The 22,524-nt window shown below is 40.6% G+C and overlaps 1 protein-coding gene across 1 annotated transcript in view; it reads left to right on the top strand.

Annotated features, from left to right (window-relative positions):
- The window catches only part of STRIP1 (striatin interacting protein 1), a 36,087-nt gene extending 22,858 nt beyond the window's left edge, over positions 1 to 13,229 (top strand). The window contains exons 11-21 of the mRNA XM_073542437.1: positions 102 to 167; positions 249 to 312; positions 6,373 to 6,444; positions 6,534 to 6,608; positions 8,024 to 8,121; positions 8,269 to 8,395; positions 9,709 to 9,809; positions 9,898 to 9,964; positions 10,038 to 10,142; positions 12,106 to 12,310; positions 12,407 to 13,229. Coding sequence (XP_073398538.1) covers positions 102 to 167; positions 249 to 312; positions 6,373 to 6,444; positions 6,534 to 6,608; positions 8,024 to 8,121; positions 8,269 to 8,395; positions 9,709 to 9,809; positions 9,898 to 9,964; positions 10,038 to 10,142; positions 12,106 to 12,310; positions 12,407 to 12,654 — 1,228 coding nt within the window. The 3' untranslated portion in view covers positions 12,655 to 13,229. The remainder of the gene's footprint in view (positions 1 to 101; positions 168 to 248; positions 313 to 6,372; positions 6,445 to 6,533; positions 6,609 to 8,023; positions 8,122 to 8,268; positions 8,396 to 9,708; positions 9,810 to 9,897; positions 9,965 to 10,037; positions 10,143 to 12,105; positions 12,311 to 12,406) is intronic.
- The last annotated feature ends 9,295 nt before the right edge of the window (positions 13,230 to 22,524 follow it).

Below are 22,524 nucleotides of genomic sequence, written 5' to 3'. Positions count from 1 at the left end.
TTACCAATAAAAGTACTAAAGATTAATATTCTGAGGACTGATGAATGCATCAGACCTATTGCAATTCTATGGCTTATTTTGAGCTTTTTCCATTCTCCCAGAGAGAAAGATATTGAGATATTCCTGGAATCGAGTCGCAGTAAGTTCATTGGATACACTCTCGGAAGGTAAGATGGAGTACATGACCTAATTACAAGTTTAGATGATGTGAATGCTGTGCTCACTACGACTTCTCTCCATTTTCACAGTGACACAGACACAGTAGTTGGTTTACCGCGCCCTATTCACGAGAGTATACGCACACTAAAGCTGGTAAGAATCCCGCTAATATAATTGTAGGGGCAGCCACCTATAGAAGTTGTGTTATTGGAAGCGGCATTCGATGTCTTCTATATTGCTTAATTTTCTATCAAAGAGGCTTTTTCACCAGGCCAAGTATGAACAGTTTACTGTTCTTTAATTCCCACTACCACTACTTAAAGACCAACCCCCCAGAGAATCCTGTGAGCCATGCCATCTTAAAGATCATAAACATTAGCATTAAATAAAACATTCATTCTAACCTATAGCAGACTGGAGAAAAGGGGAAAAAAATCCCAAGTCTGTTGGAATTGGAAAAAAAATGCAATATATGGTAAAATTGACCTGGCAATATGATTCTCCAGGTCAGTACAAGTACACAGATACCAAAAATGTATAGTGTGGGTTGTTCTGTTTGTGGGGTTATTTTTTTGTGTGGCAAAAAAAATTGGACATTTGTAAAAAAAAAAAAAAAAAAAAAGACACAGGAATGTTTAATTTATTACTATTTTTCGGGATATGGGGCTGTGTGACCACTTATTTTTTGCACACTGAGCTGATGTTTTACTGATGCCACTTAGGGAAAGATATGTTTTGGTCTCTGTGTTGCAAAGGTGTTTTTTTTTGTTTTTTGTTTTTTTTACTTCTTACCTATCAGATTAATTTATATTATATTTTGAGCTGACTTTTGCCAGTGCAGCTATGCCAACTATCTGTATTTTTAGTTTTATTTTTAATGAGGCAAAAGGGGGTGATTTCAATTATTTTTTTTTTAATCGCTTTTTGCTGTATTTTTTTAGTCCCCTTATGGGACTTGAAGCTTTGATTGTCTGATCACTTGTGCTATACCCAGGAGTGCATCTGTGCTGCTATCTGTAGCTAACATCACTCTCTCCAATGAACGCCGGCCATGGGCTTTTACAGGGGTATCGTAATCACAGGCACGGGGGTCATCAGACTCCTGGCTTTCATGACAACATATCGGTGCCCTGCGATTACATCACGGGCAGACAGATGGGAGCGTGGATTGATGCGCTCCCATACCAGTGTGTGTTAAATGCCACCGTCCGAGATTGCCAGTGATATTTAACAGGTTAACGGCCACGGTGGCTGGTGGAGGCACGTGCTCACTGATTATATCAGTCCTCGTGCACGGATAGATGTGGGATCGGCATGCGAGCCCGCATCCAAGGCAGGGTTACGTTATACGTCATGAAGGGTTTAAAGACATTGTATATAAAGTATAGTGATACAATTTAAATCCACATGCAAAGATGGATATAACTGATAATTGTTATTTTAAGGCATACTCCCAGAAATTAAAAAAAAATTGTCTTCTGCCTTATTGCAGGAGAGAGATGTTAAATAATATTGACTCTAACCCCTATTTTCCCCGTAGAAGAATAAAGAAATGGGAATATAAACATATTTGGTATCGCTGTTTCTTTATAAGTCGGTGTTGTAAAATTAATTAAATAATGTGACAATACTGGACAGACGAAAAATATGAACTGTCAGATTTTTTTTTTTGCTACATAAATAGATATACTTAACCCCTTTACCCCCCCCAAGGGTGGTTTGCACGTTCATGACCGGGCCAATTTTTACAATTCTGACCACTGTCCCTTTATGAGGTTATAACTCTGAAACGCTTCCATGGATCCCGGTGATTCTGACAACGTTTTATCGTGACATATTATACTTCATGTTAGTGGTAAAATTTCATTCAAATAACTTGCGTTTATTTGTGAAAAAAACGGAAATTTGGCGAAAATTTAGAAAATTTAGCAATTTCCAACTTTGAATTTTTATGCCCTTAAATCACAGAGATACGGCACACAAAAAACTTAATAAGTAACATTTCCCACATGTTTATTTTACATCAGAAAAATTTTGGAACCAAAATTTTTTTTTTTTGTTAGGAAGTTATAAGGGTTAAAAATTGACCAGCGATTTCTCATTTTTACAACACCATTTTATTTTTACGGACCACATCACATTTGAAGCCACTTTGAGGGGTCTATATGATACAAAATACCCAAAAGTGACACCATTCTAAAAAACTGCACCCCTCAAGGTGCTCAAAACCAGATTCAAGAAGTTTATTAACCCTTCAGGTGCTTCACAGGAATTTTTGAATGTTTAAAAAAAAAAAATGAACATTTAACTTTTTTTCACAAAAAAATTACTTCAGGTCCAATTTTTTATTATTTTACCAAGGGTAACAGGAGAAATTAGACTGGAAAAGTTATTGTGCAATTTGTCCTGAGTACGCTGATACCTGATATGTGGGGGGGAACCACTGTTTCGGCGCATGGCTGAGCTCAGAAGGGAAGGAGCGCCATTTGACTTTTTCAATGCAAAATTGGCTGGAATTCAAATCGGACGCCATGTCACGTTTGGAGAGCCCCTGATGTACCTAAACAGTGGAAACCCCCCCACAAGTGACCCCATTTTGGAAACTAGACCCCCCAAGAAACTTAACTAGATATGTGGTGAGAACTTTGAACCCACAAGGGCTGCACAGAAGTTTATAAAGTACAGCCGTACAATTAAATCATATTTTTTCCACAAAAATGATCTTTTCACCCCCAATTTTTATTTTCCCAAGGGTAACAGGACCCTAAAAGTTATTGTGCAATTTGTCCTGAGTACGCTGATACTCCATATGTGGGTGTAAACGACTATTTGGGCGCATGGCAGAGCTCGGAAGGGAAGCAGCGCCATGTGACTTTTTTGGCTGGAATTGAGATCGGACACCATGTCGCGTTTGGAAAGCCCCTGATGTACCAAAACAGTGGAAACCCCCCACAAATGACACCATTTTGGAAACTAGACCCCCTAAAGAACTTATCTAGATGTGTGGTGAGCTCTTTGAACCCCCCAGTGCTTCATAGAAGCTTATAACGCCGAGGCATGAAAATAAAAAAATCATATTTTTTCCACAAACATGATGTTTTAGTCCCCAATTTTTTTATTTTCCCAAGGGTAACAGGAGAAATTGGACCCCAAAAGTTGTCCAATTTGTCCTGAGTACCCTGATACCCCATATGTGGGAGAAAACTACTGTATGGGCACACGTCGGGGCTCGGAAGGGAAGTAGTGATGTTTTGGAATGCAGACTTTGATGGAATGGTCTACTGGTGTCATGTTGCCTTTGGAGAGCCCCTGATGTACCTAAACAATGGAAACCCCCCACAAGTGACCCCATTTTGGAAACTAGACCCCCCCCCCCCCCACGGAACTTATCTAGATGTGTGGTGAGCACTTTGAACCCCCAAGTGCTTCACAGAAGTTTATAATGTCCGGGCGTGGAAATAAAAAAATCATATTTTTTTTTTCTACAAAAATGATATTTTTGCCCCCAATTTTTTATTTTCCTTATGGTAACAGGAGAAATTGGACCCCAAAACTTGTTTTGCAATTTGTCCTGAGTAGGCTGATACCCCATATGTGGGGGTAAACCACTGTTTGGGCGCATGGCAGAGCTTGGAAAGGAAGGAGCACCATTTGACTTTTTCAACGCAGAATTGGCTAGAATTGAGATCAGACGCCATGTTGCATTTGGAGAGCACCTGATGTGCCCAAACAGTGGAAACCCCCAATTCTAACTCCAACCCTAACCCCAACACACCCCTAACCCTAATCTTAGCCCTAGCCCTAATGGGAAAATGGAAATAAATACAGTCTTTTTAATTTTACTATTTTTCCCTAACTAAGGGGGTGATAACGGGGGGTTTGATTTACTATATATGGCGGTTTTTATGTTTGGCAGCTGTCGCACGCTAAAAGACGCTTTTTATTGTAAAAATAGTTTTTGCATCACTACATTTTGAGAGCTATAATTTTTCCGTATTTTGACCTACAGAGTCATGTGAGGTGTTATTTTTTGCGGGACGAGTTGACGTTTTTATTGGTATCATGTTCGGGCACGTGACTTTTTGTATCGCTTTTTATTCCGATTTTTTGGGGCGCAGAATGAGCAAAAACCAGCATTTCAAGAATTTCTTTTGGGGGGGTGCGTTTACACCGTTCCGCGTGCAGTAAAATTGATAAAGCGGTTTTATTCTTTGGGTCAGTACGGTTACAGCGATACCTCATTTATGTCTTTTTTTTATGTTTTGGCGCTTTTATGCAATGAAAACAATTTTATATAAAAAATAATTATTTTTGCATCGCTTTATTCTGCGAGCTATAACTTTTTTATTTTTCCGCTGATGATGCTGTGTGGTGGCTTGTTTTTTGCGGGACAAGACGACGTTTTCAGCAGTACCATGGATATTTATATCCGTCTTTTTGATCGCGCGTTATTGCACTTTTTGTTCGGCGGTATGATAATAAAGCATTATTTTTTGCTTTTTTTTTTTTTTTTTTTTTTTTTTTTTTTAAGGGGTTCGGTAAAGGGGTTAACTAGTAGGACAGTTTTATAGGGCGGGTCGTTACGGACGCGGCAATGCCAAATATGTGTACTTTTATTTATTTTTTCTTTTTATTTCCAAAAAATCAATTTATTAGGGAATTTTTTTTTTTTAATTAGCGATATTATTATTTTTATTTTTACTTTTTTTTTTCTCTTTACTTTATTACTATGTCCCAGGGGGGACATAACTGTCATGTGACAGATCGCTGATCTCTCACATCACAGATTGCTGTGACAGATCAGTGATCTGTCACAGGCACTGCAGCAGACTTCCTCATGCCTGCGCTCAGCAGGCATGAGGAAGACGCCTACCTTGCAGGCCCCCGAAGGTTCCCGGCGCCATATTGGATCCGGGGACCTGCAAGGAAGGAGGCCTCCGCAGCATCGCTGCACACTCAGGGAAGCATGGAGGGAGCCCCCTCCCGATGCTTCCCTAAACCCCTGTTACACTGCGATCGTGTTTGATCGCAGTGTGCCAGGGGTTAATGTGACCGCCCCTGACATATAGTGCCGGGTGTCAGCTGTGATAATCAGCTGACACCTGGCCGCGATCAGCTGCGCTTCCCCCGTGAGCGCAGCTGATCGCGCTAGAGGTACTATCCCGTCCATGGGCATAGGGGCCCGGGTCCCATGGACGGGATAGTACGTCTGATGTCAGAAAGGGGTTAATTAACAAGAGAAAACCTGAGTCAAAGCTACATGTAAAATATATAAACGTATTAAGTGCAAAAAGACACATAGTGGAACAGACGCATTAAAAATGGTAAGGTGGAAGGGGTAAAGGGTGAGGGCAGTTCAATGACCAAAGAACCCATAGATGTAGATAGCTGGTAAAACCCTATGGAATAAATACATAAATGATGGGAAAAGGAGAAATCCATACACAGTCATAACACACCACTCCTGCATATATTGCATAAAGGGTAATCCCCAAATAGGAGTCTATGCAAGGGTGGTGTGGAACAGCCACAGTTCATTGCACAATGGCGACTTAAAGCAGACCACCTCCACAAAATATAGCCACAAATACAGGCAAACACATCGAGTGATGAGCAAGTCAAAGAGAACTATATGCATTTGTGTTAGCCATGCGTTGGCCTCAGGGGATGCCCCCCTGAGGAAGCAAACCAACTGTGAAACGTGTGTTGGGGACAGCTGGCCGGTGCACCCTCTTCATCACAGTTATGGGTATACTTTGAGACTTCCTTTTTCTAATTATATTTGTAGGTCATATATATTAACACACACTGTACAGGACCTGGTTTTGCTATTTGTCTACTGATCTAAGGAATTTCTACCACACACTGTACACCGTAAAAATGGAGAAAAAAACAAAAAAAAACATTGCAGAAAGATTTTTTTTTTTTTTCTGCCATCTAGCCGTATTTGGATCTTTCCCAATCAGTACATTATATGGTCAAGTGAGTGCTGCAAATGAAAACCAGAGCTTTACTCACAAAAAGAAAAGCTTCCTAATGAGGATGTCCATGATAAAATAGAAAAGTTATGGCTCTTGGAAGCAGGATAGAAATTAGTGGAAGCGTAAAAACAAAATATCACCCTGTCAGGAAGGGGGTGAAATGGTTGGTTGCTGCTACTTCAGAAAAATCTGACATTTTGTAAACAGGTGTTTCCTCTTCCCTTTTCTGCAGCACAAATATACATCTGTAGCCGAGGTCCAGATTCGCCTGGAGGAAGAGTTCATAAGGTGTCCTCTGTCAGGCGTAAGTGGTGGTCTAGGAAATAAGTGTTACATCTATTTCTTTAGGGGGCTTATTCATCTATTTTAATGACACTTGTTCTTGTTCCTTAGGGTGAAGAAGAGGTCGATCAAGTTCCTGCTGAGATCTTATACCAGGGTCTTCTCCCCAGTTTACCTCAATATATGGTGAGTGCATAATATCTATAACTAGAATCGGAATAAAATAGTTCTGCAAGATATTCGTTGACCAATGAATTTGGTTAGATACCACGATGAGTGAGCAAATCTTTCCTCTCCCTTCACCTGCAACTAAAAGCATAGGGGAGTTCCACACTGCCAGCATTTTCCTGCTGGGTCTTCATTTTTGCGGCAAAAACGCTTAAAAATCGCTACGTGGGCACACGGCCTAATAGTGTTTGCTTTAGTCTATTGAAATACTGACTTTTTTTTATTAAACTCACACAATCTTGCTCTTCCTGTTGCATTGTGACTAGTGATGAGCGCAGGCGCTCGTTTGCTTCGGGTGCAAAGGTTTGCACCGATTATCGCAGGCGCTCAAGTGACATGTTCACGGTCCCGCTGCCACGCAACATGCAGGGATTACCTGTGTCTGACAACCCCCACATATTTTGAGGCTGCCTAACAGCCGTGAAACATGCGGGGGCACAGATTCTAACCTGTGACTCGGGCACCTGCGATACTCTGTGGATACCTGAGCACCCTAGGGAAATGAGTATTTGCGCTCATCACTAATTGTCACCTCCGCACAGGTCAGGAAACAAGCCTACATCCTACTGGCATAAATATGATTTCTTACAATCGTGTGGATAAATATATAATCTTAGTGATGGGACAGATATATTATATTACTTGCTAATCAGTTCCTTTGCCTTATCCCATTATGAGATATATGGCATTTGAAGCTTTTAAGAGAATTTCAGGATTGTGAAAAATTATTTTGTGGTCATCCTTGTTTTAATATATTTTTAAAGGAAATATGTCACCAAGTTTTTGTACTCCATCTGAGAGCACAATGATGTAGGGGCAGAGACCCTGGTTCCAGTGATGTATCTCTTACTGAGCTGTTTGCTGAAGTTTTGATCAAATCACTGTTTTATCTTCTGCAGATGTATCATTTCTCTGAATGCTGAGTTCTGTATAACCGCGCCCACACCACTGATTGGCAGCTATATATGTGCACTGTGCATAGGCAGAAAGTTGCCAGTCAGTGTTGGGAATGTGGTTATACGGAGCTCCTTATTATGGAGGACTGCATGACACCAGGTTTATTAGTCCTCTAGTGATAATCTCCTGCTTATAAATCCAGTGATTTTTATCAAAACTACAGCAAGCAGCCCAGTAAGTGACACATCACTTGAATCAAGGTCTCTGTCTTTACATCATGCTGCCCTCAGAGTAGGTGGCAAATGCCTGGTGACAGATACATTTTTTATGAGGATAATCCATCTAGTAACTCCACACAAGCCCTCTTTTCCCACCATGTAGTAGTAGTAGCAGTTTTAGTGAATGTTGTGTGACGGCGTTTATAGTGACCTATTTTTAGGCAAGTTCTGTTAATTGCTGTATACTAATCTGTTTAGATTGCCTTATTGAAGATCTTGCTCGCTGCTGCGCCCACTTCTAAAGCCAAGACAGATTCAATAAATATTCTGGCAGATGTGCTTCCGGAAGAAATGCCGTAAGTAACGCTGTGATGAGTGGGCGCACGTGTAGGATGCTGGTTTAGTGTAGCTGCTGATTGGAAGTCTGTGCCTTTCTGCACACAGATTTAAATAAAATCTCCTTTTTGTTCCTCTTGTTTTACGCTTCTCTCTTTGTCATCTAGAACCACCGTTCTGCAGAGCATGAAACTAGGAGTGGATGTAAATCGGCACAAAGAGATTATTGTGAAAGCAATTTCTGCTGTCCTTCTGCTGTTACTGAAACACTTCAAGCTGAACCACGTTTATCAGGCTAGTATTTCTACACCACAGCCCGCTCTGGCATACTGTGCCACCCTATCAAACATCAGGCATGGATGGCTACCGCCTAGCATGCTGTTACATCTTTCCATTTGTGGCGTCAGAAAAATGACACTGCAAACTAAATGGATAAGTATTCATTCACTTGTGCGAGGCTGTGCACTTCTAGTCGGAATGTGACCAGGCGTATGCATATTACATACTTACGGTCAAATTACTTCTTGGGGTCTCCACCTGTACCGAAGAAGCCACACAGCATGCATTCTGCGCAATGTGAAGATTTACAAGTCTGCAGGCTCGTAGAGTGACTTTTGTGAAAAACCTGGACAACGCCTATAATACGTAGCAAATAAATAATCTCCACTGACAGGTGTATTATTGAAGGACAGTGTAAAGTAAAACCCAGCAAGATTTGGGAGTGTAAAAATGCCGAATAGCTAGAAAGCATTGAAAGAGGTGCACAAGGGTAAATACAGACCGTGAGATGCAACACCACCCCAAAGTGAGCCAAAAATAACGTGGATAAGTAGTGAATATGGAATTAATATACACTGGCGTAGGGCACTATATAGCCAAACGCAGAAAAAGCAGGGAGTGTAGCAAACAATACACAAAATATCCTGCAAGCATCCAAAGGATTACATAAATGTAACTAAAAACCACAAAATGCAGCATAACCCTGATGTATGTTTCCCCTGTAGCTTATTCATGGGGTAAACAAAAACAGCTTGCTTTGAACACCTCTTACATTGGCTATTCACTGCATATTTTGGGCATTTTTTTTTACACTCTCTGCGATCTTAAACTTAGTAATATTTATTTTTTTATGTATCCATACCACATCCCTTGTGTATAAGGCATTAAAGGGAACCTGTCCTGTTCAAAATGATACGTGATCTGCAGGCACGAAGTTATAGAGCAGGAGGAGCTGATCAAATTGATACTTTTATTTTATTCATTGAAGTCCCTGGTATTTGTATGCATGAGTCCAGTAGGAGATTTTACTCCAGTGATTGACATTCTTCCCTGTATGACTATACATGCAGAAATAGCTGTCAATCATTAGTAGGACCGCCCGCTGGACTCATGCACACAAACGCCAAGGATTTCAATGAATAAATTGCAAGTTATACTGAATATTTTCTAACAAAGACATACTGCTTTGTTTCTCCTTCTCTACACCAATGCTGTCCATGGATAAGACTGTTTGTACAACGGGACAGGTTCCCTTTAAAGAATATGTACATGCCAAGTAGAAGAATAAAATATAACAAATATCAATTCCGTCTTTCTGCTTCCCACAGATGGAGTATATGGCTCAACACCTCGTATTTGCAAATTGCATTCCTTTAATATTGAAATTTTTTAATCAAAATATAATGTCATACATCACAGCCAAAAACAGGTACTTGAGGCGGGGGGTAAAAACCATTAGTTTTCTGGTCAAATTCCATGTTTCATATTGATTTTTTTTTTTTTTCTTCTTTCTATAGTATTTCAGTTCTTGACTACCCATACTGTGTAGTCCATGAGCTGCCTGAGCTCACAGCCGAGAGCCTGGTAAGAAATGGATTCATATATGCAGATTGAGTCCTATGAATTTCTATTGACTGGTTTTGTCGTCTCCTTAAAGGAAGCCGGAGACAATAATCGCTTTTGTTGGCGGAACTTGTTTTCATGCATAAATCTTCTACGCATCCTGAACAAGCTGACCAAGTGGAAACACTCTAGGACCATGGTGAGGGACAAGCTCTTGTTCTTATTTGTTTGCTTTATTGTAATGTCCTTGGTCACAATATACAGTATGCCGTTTCCCCACAGCAGATACTTATGTAATGCGTCAATGTCCTTTTAAATGAAATATTGCATGACTATTACTGTTGGCCACTTATCAATGGAATTAGACTGTAACAATGGAGACAGTGATGATAGCTGTACAGCACAATGGAATTAATGGCACTAGATAAGTGAGTACTTTTAATTGCAGAAGATAATATTTATTTATTGGTAAAATAAAAAAAGACATTTGAGCAAGATGGTAAGTGACTGGCCCAAGCATATAAGGACATGTTTCCACGGTCAGTAAACGCTGCAGGTTGAACGCTGAGTACCGCCACAGCGTCTAACCCGCAGCGGCCAGAAGTTGCAGCATATTGGAGGGGATTTTATGAAATCCTATCTCCACTGTGCGTGCAGGGACCCTGCGTAACCGGACATGTGGCACATCTTTCCAGACCCCGCGGCATGTCTATCTTGGGGAGTCGCGAGTCTCCGCAAGTTAAAGTCACCCATACACTGTATAGGGACGCGGTGATTCCACTCTGTTCAATGAACACATGCAGAATCACCTGCATACAAAAGCCGGCAGTGTTTTGGACGGAGCGGACATATGCTTACGTCCAAAGCGCTGCCGGCTACTGCCCGTGGAAACGTAGCATGTCAGATTTATGGTATCTGTTCTTTAATGGGCCCGCACACTGACCCATGTAATTTGAATTCTGCTCTTCACATGAAAGATTTTTTTTTCCTCAATCGTCCACGAGAAAAAGATCTCGGCATGCACTACAGTCGTACAAGTCTCTGATGAGACTCGCACATTCAAATCTATGGATGCAAGAAACAAATTTCAGATCCCACATGGACATTCAATTTTTATGGATAGATTTCTACTATAAACCTAGAAAACGCTATGTGATCATGTACATGTTTTCATGTAGTTAGAAAACGGATCACACACGGACGTAAAAGAACAGACACACGGAATGCACATGGATGAAAATTAAGGAAAAACGTTCCAGATAAACCTCGGATGACTTTACATACGCTCGTCTGCAGGCGCACTTTAGACCACTAGGTCTGGGCTTCTACAGATGGCAGATACTGGTTAGTACCCGCCAAAAGTGGTCTGTACACACCCAAGCCTCGCTGAAACTTGTGGTCCAACGCCACAGAAGAAATACTATAGCACTACTGCTGGTTGTGATAAAAAAGTGACACATCCTATTACTAGAACCTGTCGCAATGTACATATAGCCCGGTCGGTGGACAGGATGTTACAGAGAAGGAGAAGCTGAGCAGAATGATGTGTGTTTAAGATATATTCCGTGTAACTAGTATTATATTCATTGAATTCTCTGGTGTTTTTATTCATATTGGGCAGACCCACTCAGTGATTTGCGGCTTTCTCTGGACACAGTTTCACAGGGAAGACTATCAGTCACTAGTAGGACCGCCCACTGGACTCCTGTACAAACACAAGGCATTTCAGTGGATAAATAGAAGTTTTACTGAAACTTTTCCCAGTAAATGTATATCCGATTAGTTGCTCTGGCTCTGTAATATCCTGCTGGAGGATCAGATACCCGTTCCACCATGACAGGTTCCCTATTAAGGAATCGCAGCTTACCCGTGTTGACCTGACAAATACTATGGGTGTCTGCTACATCACAGGGCAATAGAAAAAGGTAGGCTGTTGAACCCATTATTTATATCATGTGGATGATATATGTGCTTCGTTTTTTTAGAGAGGGGAAAGGTGACAGTATGATGTGTAATAGAAAGAGGAAAAGCCAATGGAGGAAGTTTGATGCAGTGTGAAAACCTTGGGACCTGGCTTTCATGTGGATCTGATTGGCTGAAATAACTTTTATTGTTTTGATTCTAGATAACATTTCCCTATCTTCCTTGCTTGTCTTCCATAGATGCTTGTGGTCTTTAAGTCTGCCCCCATCCTAAAAAGGGCTCTTAAAGTTAAGCAGGCAATGATGCAACTGTATGTACTCAAGTTGCTGAAAGTACAGACCAAGTACTTAGGACGTCAGTGGAGAAAAAGCAACATGAAAACTATGTCAGCCATTTACCAGAAAGTGAGACACCGTCTGAATGATGATTGGGCATATGGAAATGGTATGATGATAAAAACCGTACTGATTTATGGTTGTCTTGTGGAAATTTAGGCAAGAGATCTTATCTTGTTTTTTTTTTTCCTTGCTTTTAACATAGATCTTGATGCTCGACCCTGGGATTTTCAAGCCGAGGAATGTGCACTCAGAGCCAACATTGAGCGCTTCAACTCTCGACGTTATGATCGGACTCATAGAAACCCGGAGTTTCTTCCTGTAGACAACTGTCTCCAGAGTGTGCTTGGTCAACACGTGGAGCTACCAGAAGATTTCCAGATGAACTATGACTTGTGGCTAGAGCGAGAAGTATTCTCTAAGCCCATATCGTGGGAAGAGCTGCTGCAATAACTTGAACATCTGCCCAATGATAAATGACTATTCCTCCATACCCACATTTATAACACTAGTTACACTTCAAAAACAGCTTCTTATTGCCATTCCCTCGTGTATCTGGGCCAAATGGCTACAGTCTATAAACTTGAGATGCAGTGTAAATGTGAATGGTTTTCTAAAAGGACTTGCTGCCCCTCTTTAAGTGTTTTCCTTCTGCAAACTTTGGTTCACTCCAAATTATCACTCCAGACGTAAATGTAATATTTCTGCTTCAATAGGTCAATTTCTATCTGACCTTCCATTTATTGACTGAGGGGAAGATTCGGGTGATTTATAGGGTAACAAATATTTATATTTTATGTATTGTCAATTGCAGTGAAGTACCAGATGCAGAGTGCAATGTACATCGGGGAACTATTTATTATGGTTTTGAACGAACATTCCTTTTGTTCAATGAGCATATTATGTGTTTTTATATTTCTGTGACTTTAGCTTTTAAATATGTTTTAGCAGCTCATGTAAAATGACCAAAGGAGGATTACGTTGCAATTTGGAATACCTTATATTCTACTAAATGTGGATTAACTGAAGTGATCAGCGTGTGCTTTCTGTACTCGTATTATTCTTTCATTTTGTAGGTTCGGTACTTAAAATGGTGTTCCCATACTTTTATTTTTTTCACATATAAGGCTAAATCGCCAGCATTTTTCATCACCTATGTTCCATTTATACATTCCCCTTCTAGTTATAGACTGGTGAGATGTGTGATCTTTTGTCTGACATTTCTGTACATGCTGTTGAGTGGAAATAGTGTGTTGGTCATGACGTCCTCTGAGCTGTAGGAAAATATCATGCTCTGTCAGATGTCTTCTGGAAGCTCTCCGACTCCTCCCTTTCCCGCCAGCCTCTTTGTCGAAGGTATGCGAAAATATCACTTGTGCTCTTTATTAGAGAGCAGTGGTATAGTAAGTGATTCCCAGAAATGATTAGCTGCAGGTATAAATATCCTCTCACTTAAAATGTCTAGATCTACAGTGCATATAAAAACTCTACACACCCCTCTTGAAATGCCAGGTTTCTCATGTTAAAAAGAAAAAAAAAATCCTTTCAGCTCTCTTTACACTTTTACACCCTTAATATCATTTTATAATCTTTACAAATCCATTAGGAAACCATCTAAAATCACTTTGAGGGGGCAATAAAACTAAATTAATGTGGTTGCGTAAATTTGAACACTCCTATAATTGGTTAATTCTAACTCCTTGACAAATAAGATTATGTTAAATAGTGTGTACACAGCTGCCATTATTTATAGTGATTTTGATTTAACCCCCATATTAAGTTGAGCTGGTCTAGTGGGATGTTACTGACTTTTTTGTAGTTTACACGAAAAGCCATGGTCCGTAAATGCCTTACAACACAGCAAAAGGATCTCATTGTTGAAAGTGATCAGTCAGAACGGTACAAAATAATTTCAATCAAGAAGTGGAATAAATACAGTATAGGATAGGAAGGCAAGACTGAAGACATTTCTTACAAAAAGAAAAAAAATCCAGGCCTGGCTCTGTTTTACTAAAGCCTACATTAAGTCTACCAAAAGAATGTGAGAAACTGTGTCATGGCCAAAAAGTTCAACCGTAGTCTCAGCAGATCATAATTTCAAAATAAATGTTTGTTGGTGCAAAGTCCACACTGTACATCAACAAGAAAAAAAACTTCAACCCACATTGAAGCATGGTGGAGGCAGCATTATGGTATGGGGGTCTTTTTGGCAATCAGGACAGGCTTTAATCAAGTGGAGGGAATTATGAACAGTTCTAAATATCAGTCATTTTGCATGAAAACCTTCAGACGTGTGCTAAAAAGCTGAAAATGAAGAGGAATCTCACATCTCAGCACAACAGCAACCCTAAGCATACCGCCAAATCAACAAAAGAATGTCTTCACCAGAAGTGGATCAAACAGACTGAATGCTGTCATAAATTCAATGGGTACTTCAACAGTGCATTAGTTTAAGATTACGCAACCACATTTTTTAGTTTTTATTTTTCCACTCCAAAAGATTTTTGTTCCTCAGTCGAATTGTACTGATTCTAGGAGCATTAACCCCTTCACTACCAAGGGTGGTTTGCACGTTAACTCCCGGGCCAATTTTTACAATTCTGACCACTGTACCTTTATGAGGTCATAACTCTGGAACGCTTCCATGGATCCCGGTGATTCTGACATTGTTTTCTCGTGACATATTGTACGTCATGTTAGTGGTAAAATTGCATTCAAATAACTTGCGTTTATTTGTGAAAAAAACGGAAATTTGGCGAAAATTTTGAAAATTTCGCAATTTTCCAACTTTGAATTTTTATGCCCTTAAATCACAGAGATACGGCACACAAAAAACTTAATACATAACATTTCCCACATGTTTACTTTACATCACCACAATTTTGGAACCAAAATTTTTTTTTGTTAGGAAGTTATAAGGGTTAAAAATTGACCAGCGATTTCTCATTTTTGCAACACCATTTTATTTTTAGGGACCACTTCACATTTGAAGCCACTTTGAGGGGTCTATATGATAGAAAATACCCAAAAGTGACATCATTCTAAAAAATGCACCCCTTAAGGTGCTTAAAACCACATTCAAGAAGTTTATTAACCCTTTAGGTGCGTCACAGGAATTTTTTGAATATTAAAAAAAAAATGAACATTTAACTTTTTTTCACAAAAAAAAATACTTCAGGTTCAATTTTCTTTATTTTACCAAGGGTAACAGGAGAAATTGGACTGCAAAAGTTGTTGTGCAATTTGTCCTGAGTACGCTGATACCTGATATGTGGGGGGGAACCACTGTTTCGGCGCATGGCAGACCTCAGTAGGGAAGGAGCGCCGTTTGACTTTTTCAATGCAAAATTGGCTGGAATTCAGATCGGCCGCCATGTCGCGTTTGGAGAGCCCCTGCTGTACCTAAACAGTGGAAACCCCCTCAAGTGACCCCATTTTGGAAACTAGACCCCCCAAGGAACTAATCTAGATATGTGGTGAGAACTTTGAACCCACAAGGGCTTCACAGAAGTTTATAACGTACAGCGGTAAAATTAAAAAATATTTTTTCCACAAAAATGATCTTTTCACCCCCAATTTTTATTTTCCCAAGGGTAACAGGACCCTAAAAGTTATTGTGCAATTTGTCCTGAGTACGCTGATACCCCATATGTGGGTGTAAATGACTATTTGGGCGCATAGCAGAGCTCGGAAGGGAAGCAGCGCCATTTGACGTTTTTGGCTAGAATTGAGATCGGACACCATGTCGCGATTGGAAAACCCCTGATGTACCAAAACAGTGGAAACCCCCCACAAATGACACCATTTTGGAATCTAGACCCCCCAGGGAACTTATCTAGATGTGTGGTGAGAACTTTGAACCCCCAAGGGCTTCACAGAAGTTTATAACGTACAGCAGTACAATTAAAAAATCATATTTTTTCCACAAAAATGATCTTTTCACCCTCAATTCTTATTTTTCCAAAAGTAACAGGACCCTAAAAGTTATTGTGCAATTTGTCCTGAGTACGCTGATACCCCACATGTGGGGGTAAACCACTATTTGGGCGCATGGCAGAGCTCGGAAGGGAAGCAGCGCCATTTGACGTTTTTGGCTGGAATTGAGATCGGACACCATGTCGCGTTAGGAAAGCCCCTGATGTACCAAAACAGTAGAAACCCCCCACAAATGACACCATTTTGGAAACTAGACCCCCCAAGGAACTTATCTAGATGTGTGGTGATCAATTTGAACCCCCCAGTGCTTCACTGAAGTTTATAACGTCCGGGCATGAAATAATCATATTTTTTCCACAAACATCATCTTTTAGTCCCCATTTTTTTTATTTTCCCAAGGGTAACAGGAGAAATTGGACCCCAAAAGTTGTTGTCCAATTTGTCCTGAGTATGCTGACACCCCATATGTGGGAGAAAACTACTGTATGGACACACGTCGGGGCTCGGAAGGGAAGTAGTGACGTTTTGGAATGCAGTCTTTGATGGAATGGTCTGTGGGTGTCATGTTGCCTTTGGAGAGCCCCTAATGTACCTAAAGAGTGGAAACCCCCCACAAATGATACCATTTTGGAAACTAGACCCCCTGAGGAACTTATCTAGATGTGTGGTGAGCACTTTGAACCCCCAAGGGCTTCACAGAAGTTTATAATGCCCAGGCATGAAAATAAAAAAATCGTATTTTTTCCACAAACATGATCAATTAGTCCCCAATTTTTTTATTTTCCCAAGGGTAACAGGAGAAATTGGACCCCAAAAGTTGTTGTCCAATTTGTCCTGAGTACGCTGATACCTCATATGTGGGAGAAAACTACTGTATGGGCACACGTCGGGGCGCGGAAGGGAAGTAGTGACGTTTTGGAATGCAGACTTTGATGGATTGGTCTGCGGGTGTCATGTGCGTTTGGAGAGCCCCTGATGTACCTAAACTATTGAAACTCCCCACAAGTGACCCCATTTTGGAAACTAGACCCCCCACGGAGCTTATCTAGATGTGTGGAGAGCACTTTGAACCCCCAAGTGCTTCACAGAAGTTTATAACGCCTGGGCGTGAAAATAAAAAAAACATTTTTTTCCGCAAAATTATATTTTTGCCCCCAATTTTTTATTTTCCTAAGGGTAACAGGAGAAATTGGACCCCAAAAGTTGTTTTGTAATTTGTCCTGAGTAGTCTGATACCCTACATGTGGGGGTAAAACACTGTTTGGGCGCATGGCAGAGCTTGGAAGGGAAGGAGCACCATTTGACTTTTTCAACGCAGAATTGGCTGGAATTGAGATCAGACGCCATGATGCCTTTGGAGAGCACCTGATGTGCCCAAACAGTGGAAACCCCCCAATTATAACTCCAACCCTAACCTCAACACACCCCTAACCCTAATCTGAGCCCTAGCCCTAACCCTAGCCCTAACCCTAGCGGGAAAATGGAAATAAATACATTTTTTTTATTTTATTATTTTTCCCTAACTAAGGGGGTGATAACGGGGGGTTTGATTTACTATTTATGGCGGTTTTTATGTTTGGCAGCTGTCGCACGCTAAAAGACGCTTTTTATTGTAAAAATAGTTTTTGCATCACCACATATTGTGAGCTATAATTTTTTCCGTATTTTGACCCACCGAGTCATGTGAGGTCTTATTTTTTGCGGGACGAGTTGACGTTTTTATTGGTACCATTTTCGGGCACGTGACATTTTTTTTATCGCTTTTTATTCCGATTTTTGGGATGCAGAATGAACAAAAACCAGCGTTTCATGAATTTCTTTTGGGGGGGTGCGTTTACACCGTTCCGCGTGCGGTAAAATTGATAAGCGGTTTTATTCTTCGGGTCAGTACGGTTACAGCGATACCTCAGTTAGGTCTTTTTTTATGTTTTGTCGGTTTTTTGCAATGAAAACAATTTTATATAAAAAATAATTATTTTTGTATCGCTTTATTCTGCAAGCTATAACTTTTTTAATTTTTTGCGGATAATGCTGTATGGCGGCTCGTTTTTTGCGGGACAAGATGACGTTTTCAGCGGTACCATGGATATTTATATGCGTCTTTGATCGCGCATTATTGCACTTTTTGTTCGGTGGTATGATAATAAATCATTATTTTTTGCTTCGTTTTTTATTTTTATTTTTTAAGGGGTTCGCTAAAGGGGTTAACTAATGGGACAGTTTTATAGAGCAGGTCATTACGGACGCGGCGATACCAAATACGTGTACTTTTATTGTTTTTGGGTTTTTTTATTTTGAAAAAATGGATTTATTGGGGAATATTTTTTTTTTTTTTACTAATTTATTTAGCGATTTTTTTTTTTTATTTATTTATTTATTTTTTTTTTAATTATTTTTAACACTTTTTTTTTTTTTTTTTTTTTTTTTTTTACTTTATTACCTTGTCCCAGGTGGGACATCACTGTCCTGTGACAGATCGCTGATCTGTCACATCACAGATCACTGTGACAGATCAGCGATCTGTCACAGGCACTGCTGCAGACTTCCTCATGCCTGCGCTGTGCAGGCAGTGAGGAAGTCAGCTCCCTGCAGGCCCCCGTCGCCATCTTGGATCCGGGGGCCTGTAGGGAAAGAGCCCCCTGCAGCAGCGCTGCACATTGCGCTGCCGTGGGGGGCTCAGGGAAGCACGGAGGGAGCCCCCTCCCTGCCGATGCTTCCCTTTAACCCCCGGTACACCGCGATCGCGTTTGATCACGGTGTGCAAGGGGTTAACGTACCGGGGGCGGTCCGTGACCGCCCCTGACACATTGTGCCGGGTGTCAGCTATGATAATTAGCTGACACCCGGCCGCGATCAGCGGCGCTCACCACGTGGGCGCCGCTGATCGCTGGGACGTAATATTCCGTCCATGGTAGTTAGGTCCAGGGTCACATGGACGGAATATTATGTCCTTTGTAGGTAAGGGGTTAAAGGTGGTAAATGGTTTTAAATGATTCTTTTTCATGGCAAAAACTGGTATTTTACAGGGGTGTGTAGACTTTTTACATCCACTGTTTGTTTATATGGTCATGTGAACATACCCATAGTTTCATCCAGAAACGTTAGATTATTTTTTTTCTCTGTGCAAGCAGTGTTTTTTTTTGTTTTTTTTACAGCAGGATTTACTAATCATTAACAATTTACTATGTGACAGAACAGCAATGTATCTCTAATCAGTTGCTGTACCGTGGCTCTGTATCACATCTATTTTTTATTTTTTTTTTAATTCACCCATCGACTTTAACCCCTTTCTGACATCGGATGTAATGATTTGTCCATGGACCTGGGCCAATTTGACAGTGGACGGATCAATACGTCATCACGATCGGCCGCGCTCACGGGGGGGGGGGATGGGCGGCAGATCGCAGCCGGGTGTCAGCTGTTTCTGACAGCTGACACCCGCCACTAGGTGCCAGGAGTGGTCACAGACCGCTCCCAGCACTTTAACCCCCAGAAGTACTGCGATCAAACAGCCCCTCTGCCTTTGGATCGGAGACCCCGCGGCATGACTCGTGGTCCCTATCGTTGCCATGGTGAGCAGATGTCGTCATGACGACATCCAGGTCACCAAAGCTAGGAAACTTGTTGATCATGCACAAGTCTCCCTGTCACTGCAGCGCTGACAGCTATTATGGAATGCCAGATGCTGCTTCATCTGCATGCTATAGAAGCGATCAGCCTGCAAAAAATGATTGTCCAATAGTGGGACAAAGTTAAAAACTTAGGAAAAAGAAAAAAAAAATTGTAAAAATATTTTCAAAAAAATCAATATAATATCTCTAAATAAATATTTGAATGAAAAATATAAACAATAAAACTAAAACAATAAAAGTACACATATTTGGTATCGCAATGAACCGACCTATAAAACTGTCCCACTAGTTAACCCCTTTAGTGAACACCATAAAAAGTCAAAAAACAATGCTTTATCATCATGCCGTCAAACAAAAAATGGAATAACGTCAAAAAGACAGATATAAATAAATAAGGTACCTCTAAAAACGTCATCTTGTTTCGCAAAAAAGGAGGTGCCATACAGCTCCATCAGCGGAAAAATAAAGTTATAGCTCTCAGAATAAAGTGATGCAAAAAAAATTATTTTTTCTACAAAAGTTTTTTTTATTTAAAAGCGCCAAAACATAAAAAACAATATAAATGAGGTATTGCTGTAATTGTACTGACCCGAAGAATAAAACTGCCTTATCAATATTACCACACACGGAACGTGGAGGTCCCCACGCTATTTTCTTAAATTATTTAATTTAAATAAATAATTTAAGAAAATAGCGTGGCGGTCCCCCTTATTTTTGGCAACCAGCCTTGCTAAAGCAGAGAGCTTGGGGCTGGTATTGGCCATTGATATAGGCCCCGCAAGCCTAAAAATAGCAGCCCGCATCTGCCCAGAGAAGGTGCATCTATTAGATGCTCCATTTCTGGCACTTTTCCCGACTCTTCCCACTTGCCCTGTAGCGGTGGCAAGTGGGGTAACATTTGTGGGGTTGATGTTAACTTTGTATCATCAGGTGACAAGCCCACGGCTTAGTAATGGAGAAGCGTCTATAAGACACCTATCCATTACTAATCCTACTGTATAGTTGCATGTTAAATAAAGACAGCCAGGATAAAGGACTTTATTTGAAAAAATGACACAGCCTCCTTTATTAATCTCAATTAAACCATACTTACTGCATCACTTAATCCCAGCGAATCCCTCAATCTCCTGTAATAAAAATAAAATAGAAAAGCTATACCATACCTGTCCGTCGTTGTGTCCCACGCCGCAATCCGTGTCTCGTGGATAGTTTTCAACCTGGACGGTGCCGAGATACGACCAACCCAGCTGAAAACCACTGGTGAATGAGATGCTGCGATGACATCCATGTGTGTGGGACATTTTGTGGCCCGTGCAGACATTAAAAAACGGACATGTCAGCGTGTTTTGCCCAAGGACAAACGGACCGTGGAAACACTAACGTGGACAGACCCAGTCACTTGAATAGGCAAATTGCATTCTATTCCTCCTCAGTCTCTCCATATGGCTAAGTAGTACTGTACAGCCACATATTGGGTATTGCCACATTCAGTAGAAATTGTGGGGCAACTTTTTTTAATTTTTACCCACTTGTGTGAAAATGTAAAATCTTTGAATAAAACAAAATTTTAGTGGTAAAAATGTAGTTAGTGTTCACTGCCCAATGGTATAAAATTCTGTGACACACCATGCTGTCAATATGATCACTGTACCCCTAGATGAATTCATTGAGAGGTGTAGTTCATAAAATGGGGTCACTTATGGGGGTTTTTGCTGTTCTGGCACCTTATGGGCTCTCCCAGTGGGTCATGGCACCTGCAGACCATAACAGTAAAATCTCCTTGCCTTCTGAGCTTTGCAATGTGCATGAAAAATATTTCCCGACAACATGTAGGGTATTGGCGCACTCAGGAAAAATGGACCTCAGTTTGTTGTAAAAAAAAAAAATTCCTATTAGCCTTTACAAAAATTAAAACCTTGGGTCTGAAACAACATTTTAAAGGTAAAAATATAATTATTCACCGCTCAGTGGTATAAATTCTGTGAGGCACATGTATTAATATAATCACTGCACCCCTAGATGAATTCATTGGGGAGTGTAGTTTGTAAAATGAGTTCACATATAGGGGGTTTCTGTTGTTCTGACACCTCATGGGCTCTGCCTTGTGACATGGCACCCTCAAACCATTTCAGCAAAATCTGAACTCCAATATGGCGCCTCTTCTCTTCTGAGCTTTGCACTGTGCCTCAAATGTAGTATTCCCCCACATATGAGGTATCGGCGTACTCAAGAGAAATTGCACAACTTTTGGGGTCCAATTTCTCCTGTTACCCTTGATAAAATAAAAAATTGGTGGTGAAAAAATTTATTTTTATGAAAAATAATGATTTTTTATTTTCACGTGTCTACGTTATAAATTTCTGTGAAGCACTTGGAGGTTCAAAGTGCTCACCACGCATCTAGATAAGTTCCTTGGGGAGGGTCTAGTTTCCAAAATGGTGGCACTTGTTGGGGGTTTCCACTGTTTAGGCCCATCAAGGGCTCTCCAAACGCGGCATGGCGTCAAGCCAATTTTGAGTTGAAAACGTCAAACTGCGCTTCTTCCTTTCCAAGCTCTGCCATGTGCCCAAACAGTGGTTACACCCACATATGGGGTATCGGCGTACTCAGGACAAATTGCACAATAACTTTTGGGGTCCAATTTCTCCTGTTACCCTTGGTAAAATAAAACAAAATTGGATATGAAGACATTTTTTTTTTTTTTGAAAAATGTTTTTTTTTGGCTGGTTTCACACTAGTGTTTCACTGACCTGTG

Source organism: Dendrobates tinctorius, unplaced genomic scaffold (assembly GCF_039654945.1).
Source record: "Dendrobates tinctorius isolate UK_male_01 unplaced genomic scaffold, ASM3965494v1 ptg000127l, whole genome shotgun sequence".
Taxonomy (NCBI): domain Eukaryota; kingdom Metazoa; phylum Chordata; class Amphibia; order Anura; family Dendrobatidae; genus Dendrobates; species Dendrobates tinctorius.
This window is presented reverse-complemented; position numbering and strand designations above follow the sequence as displayed.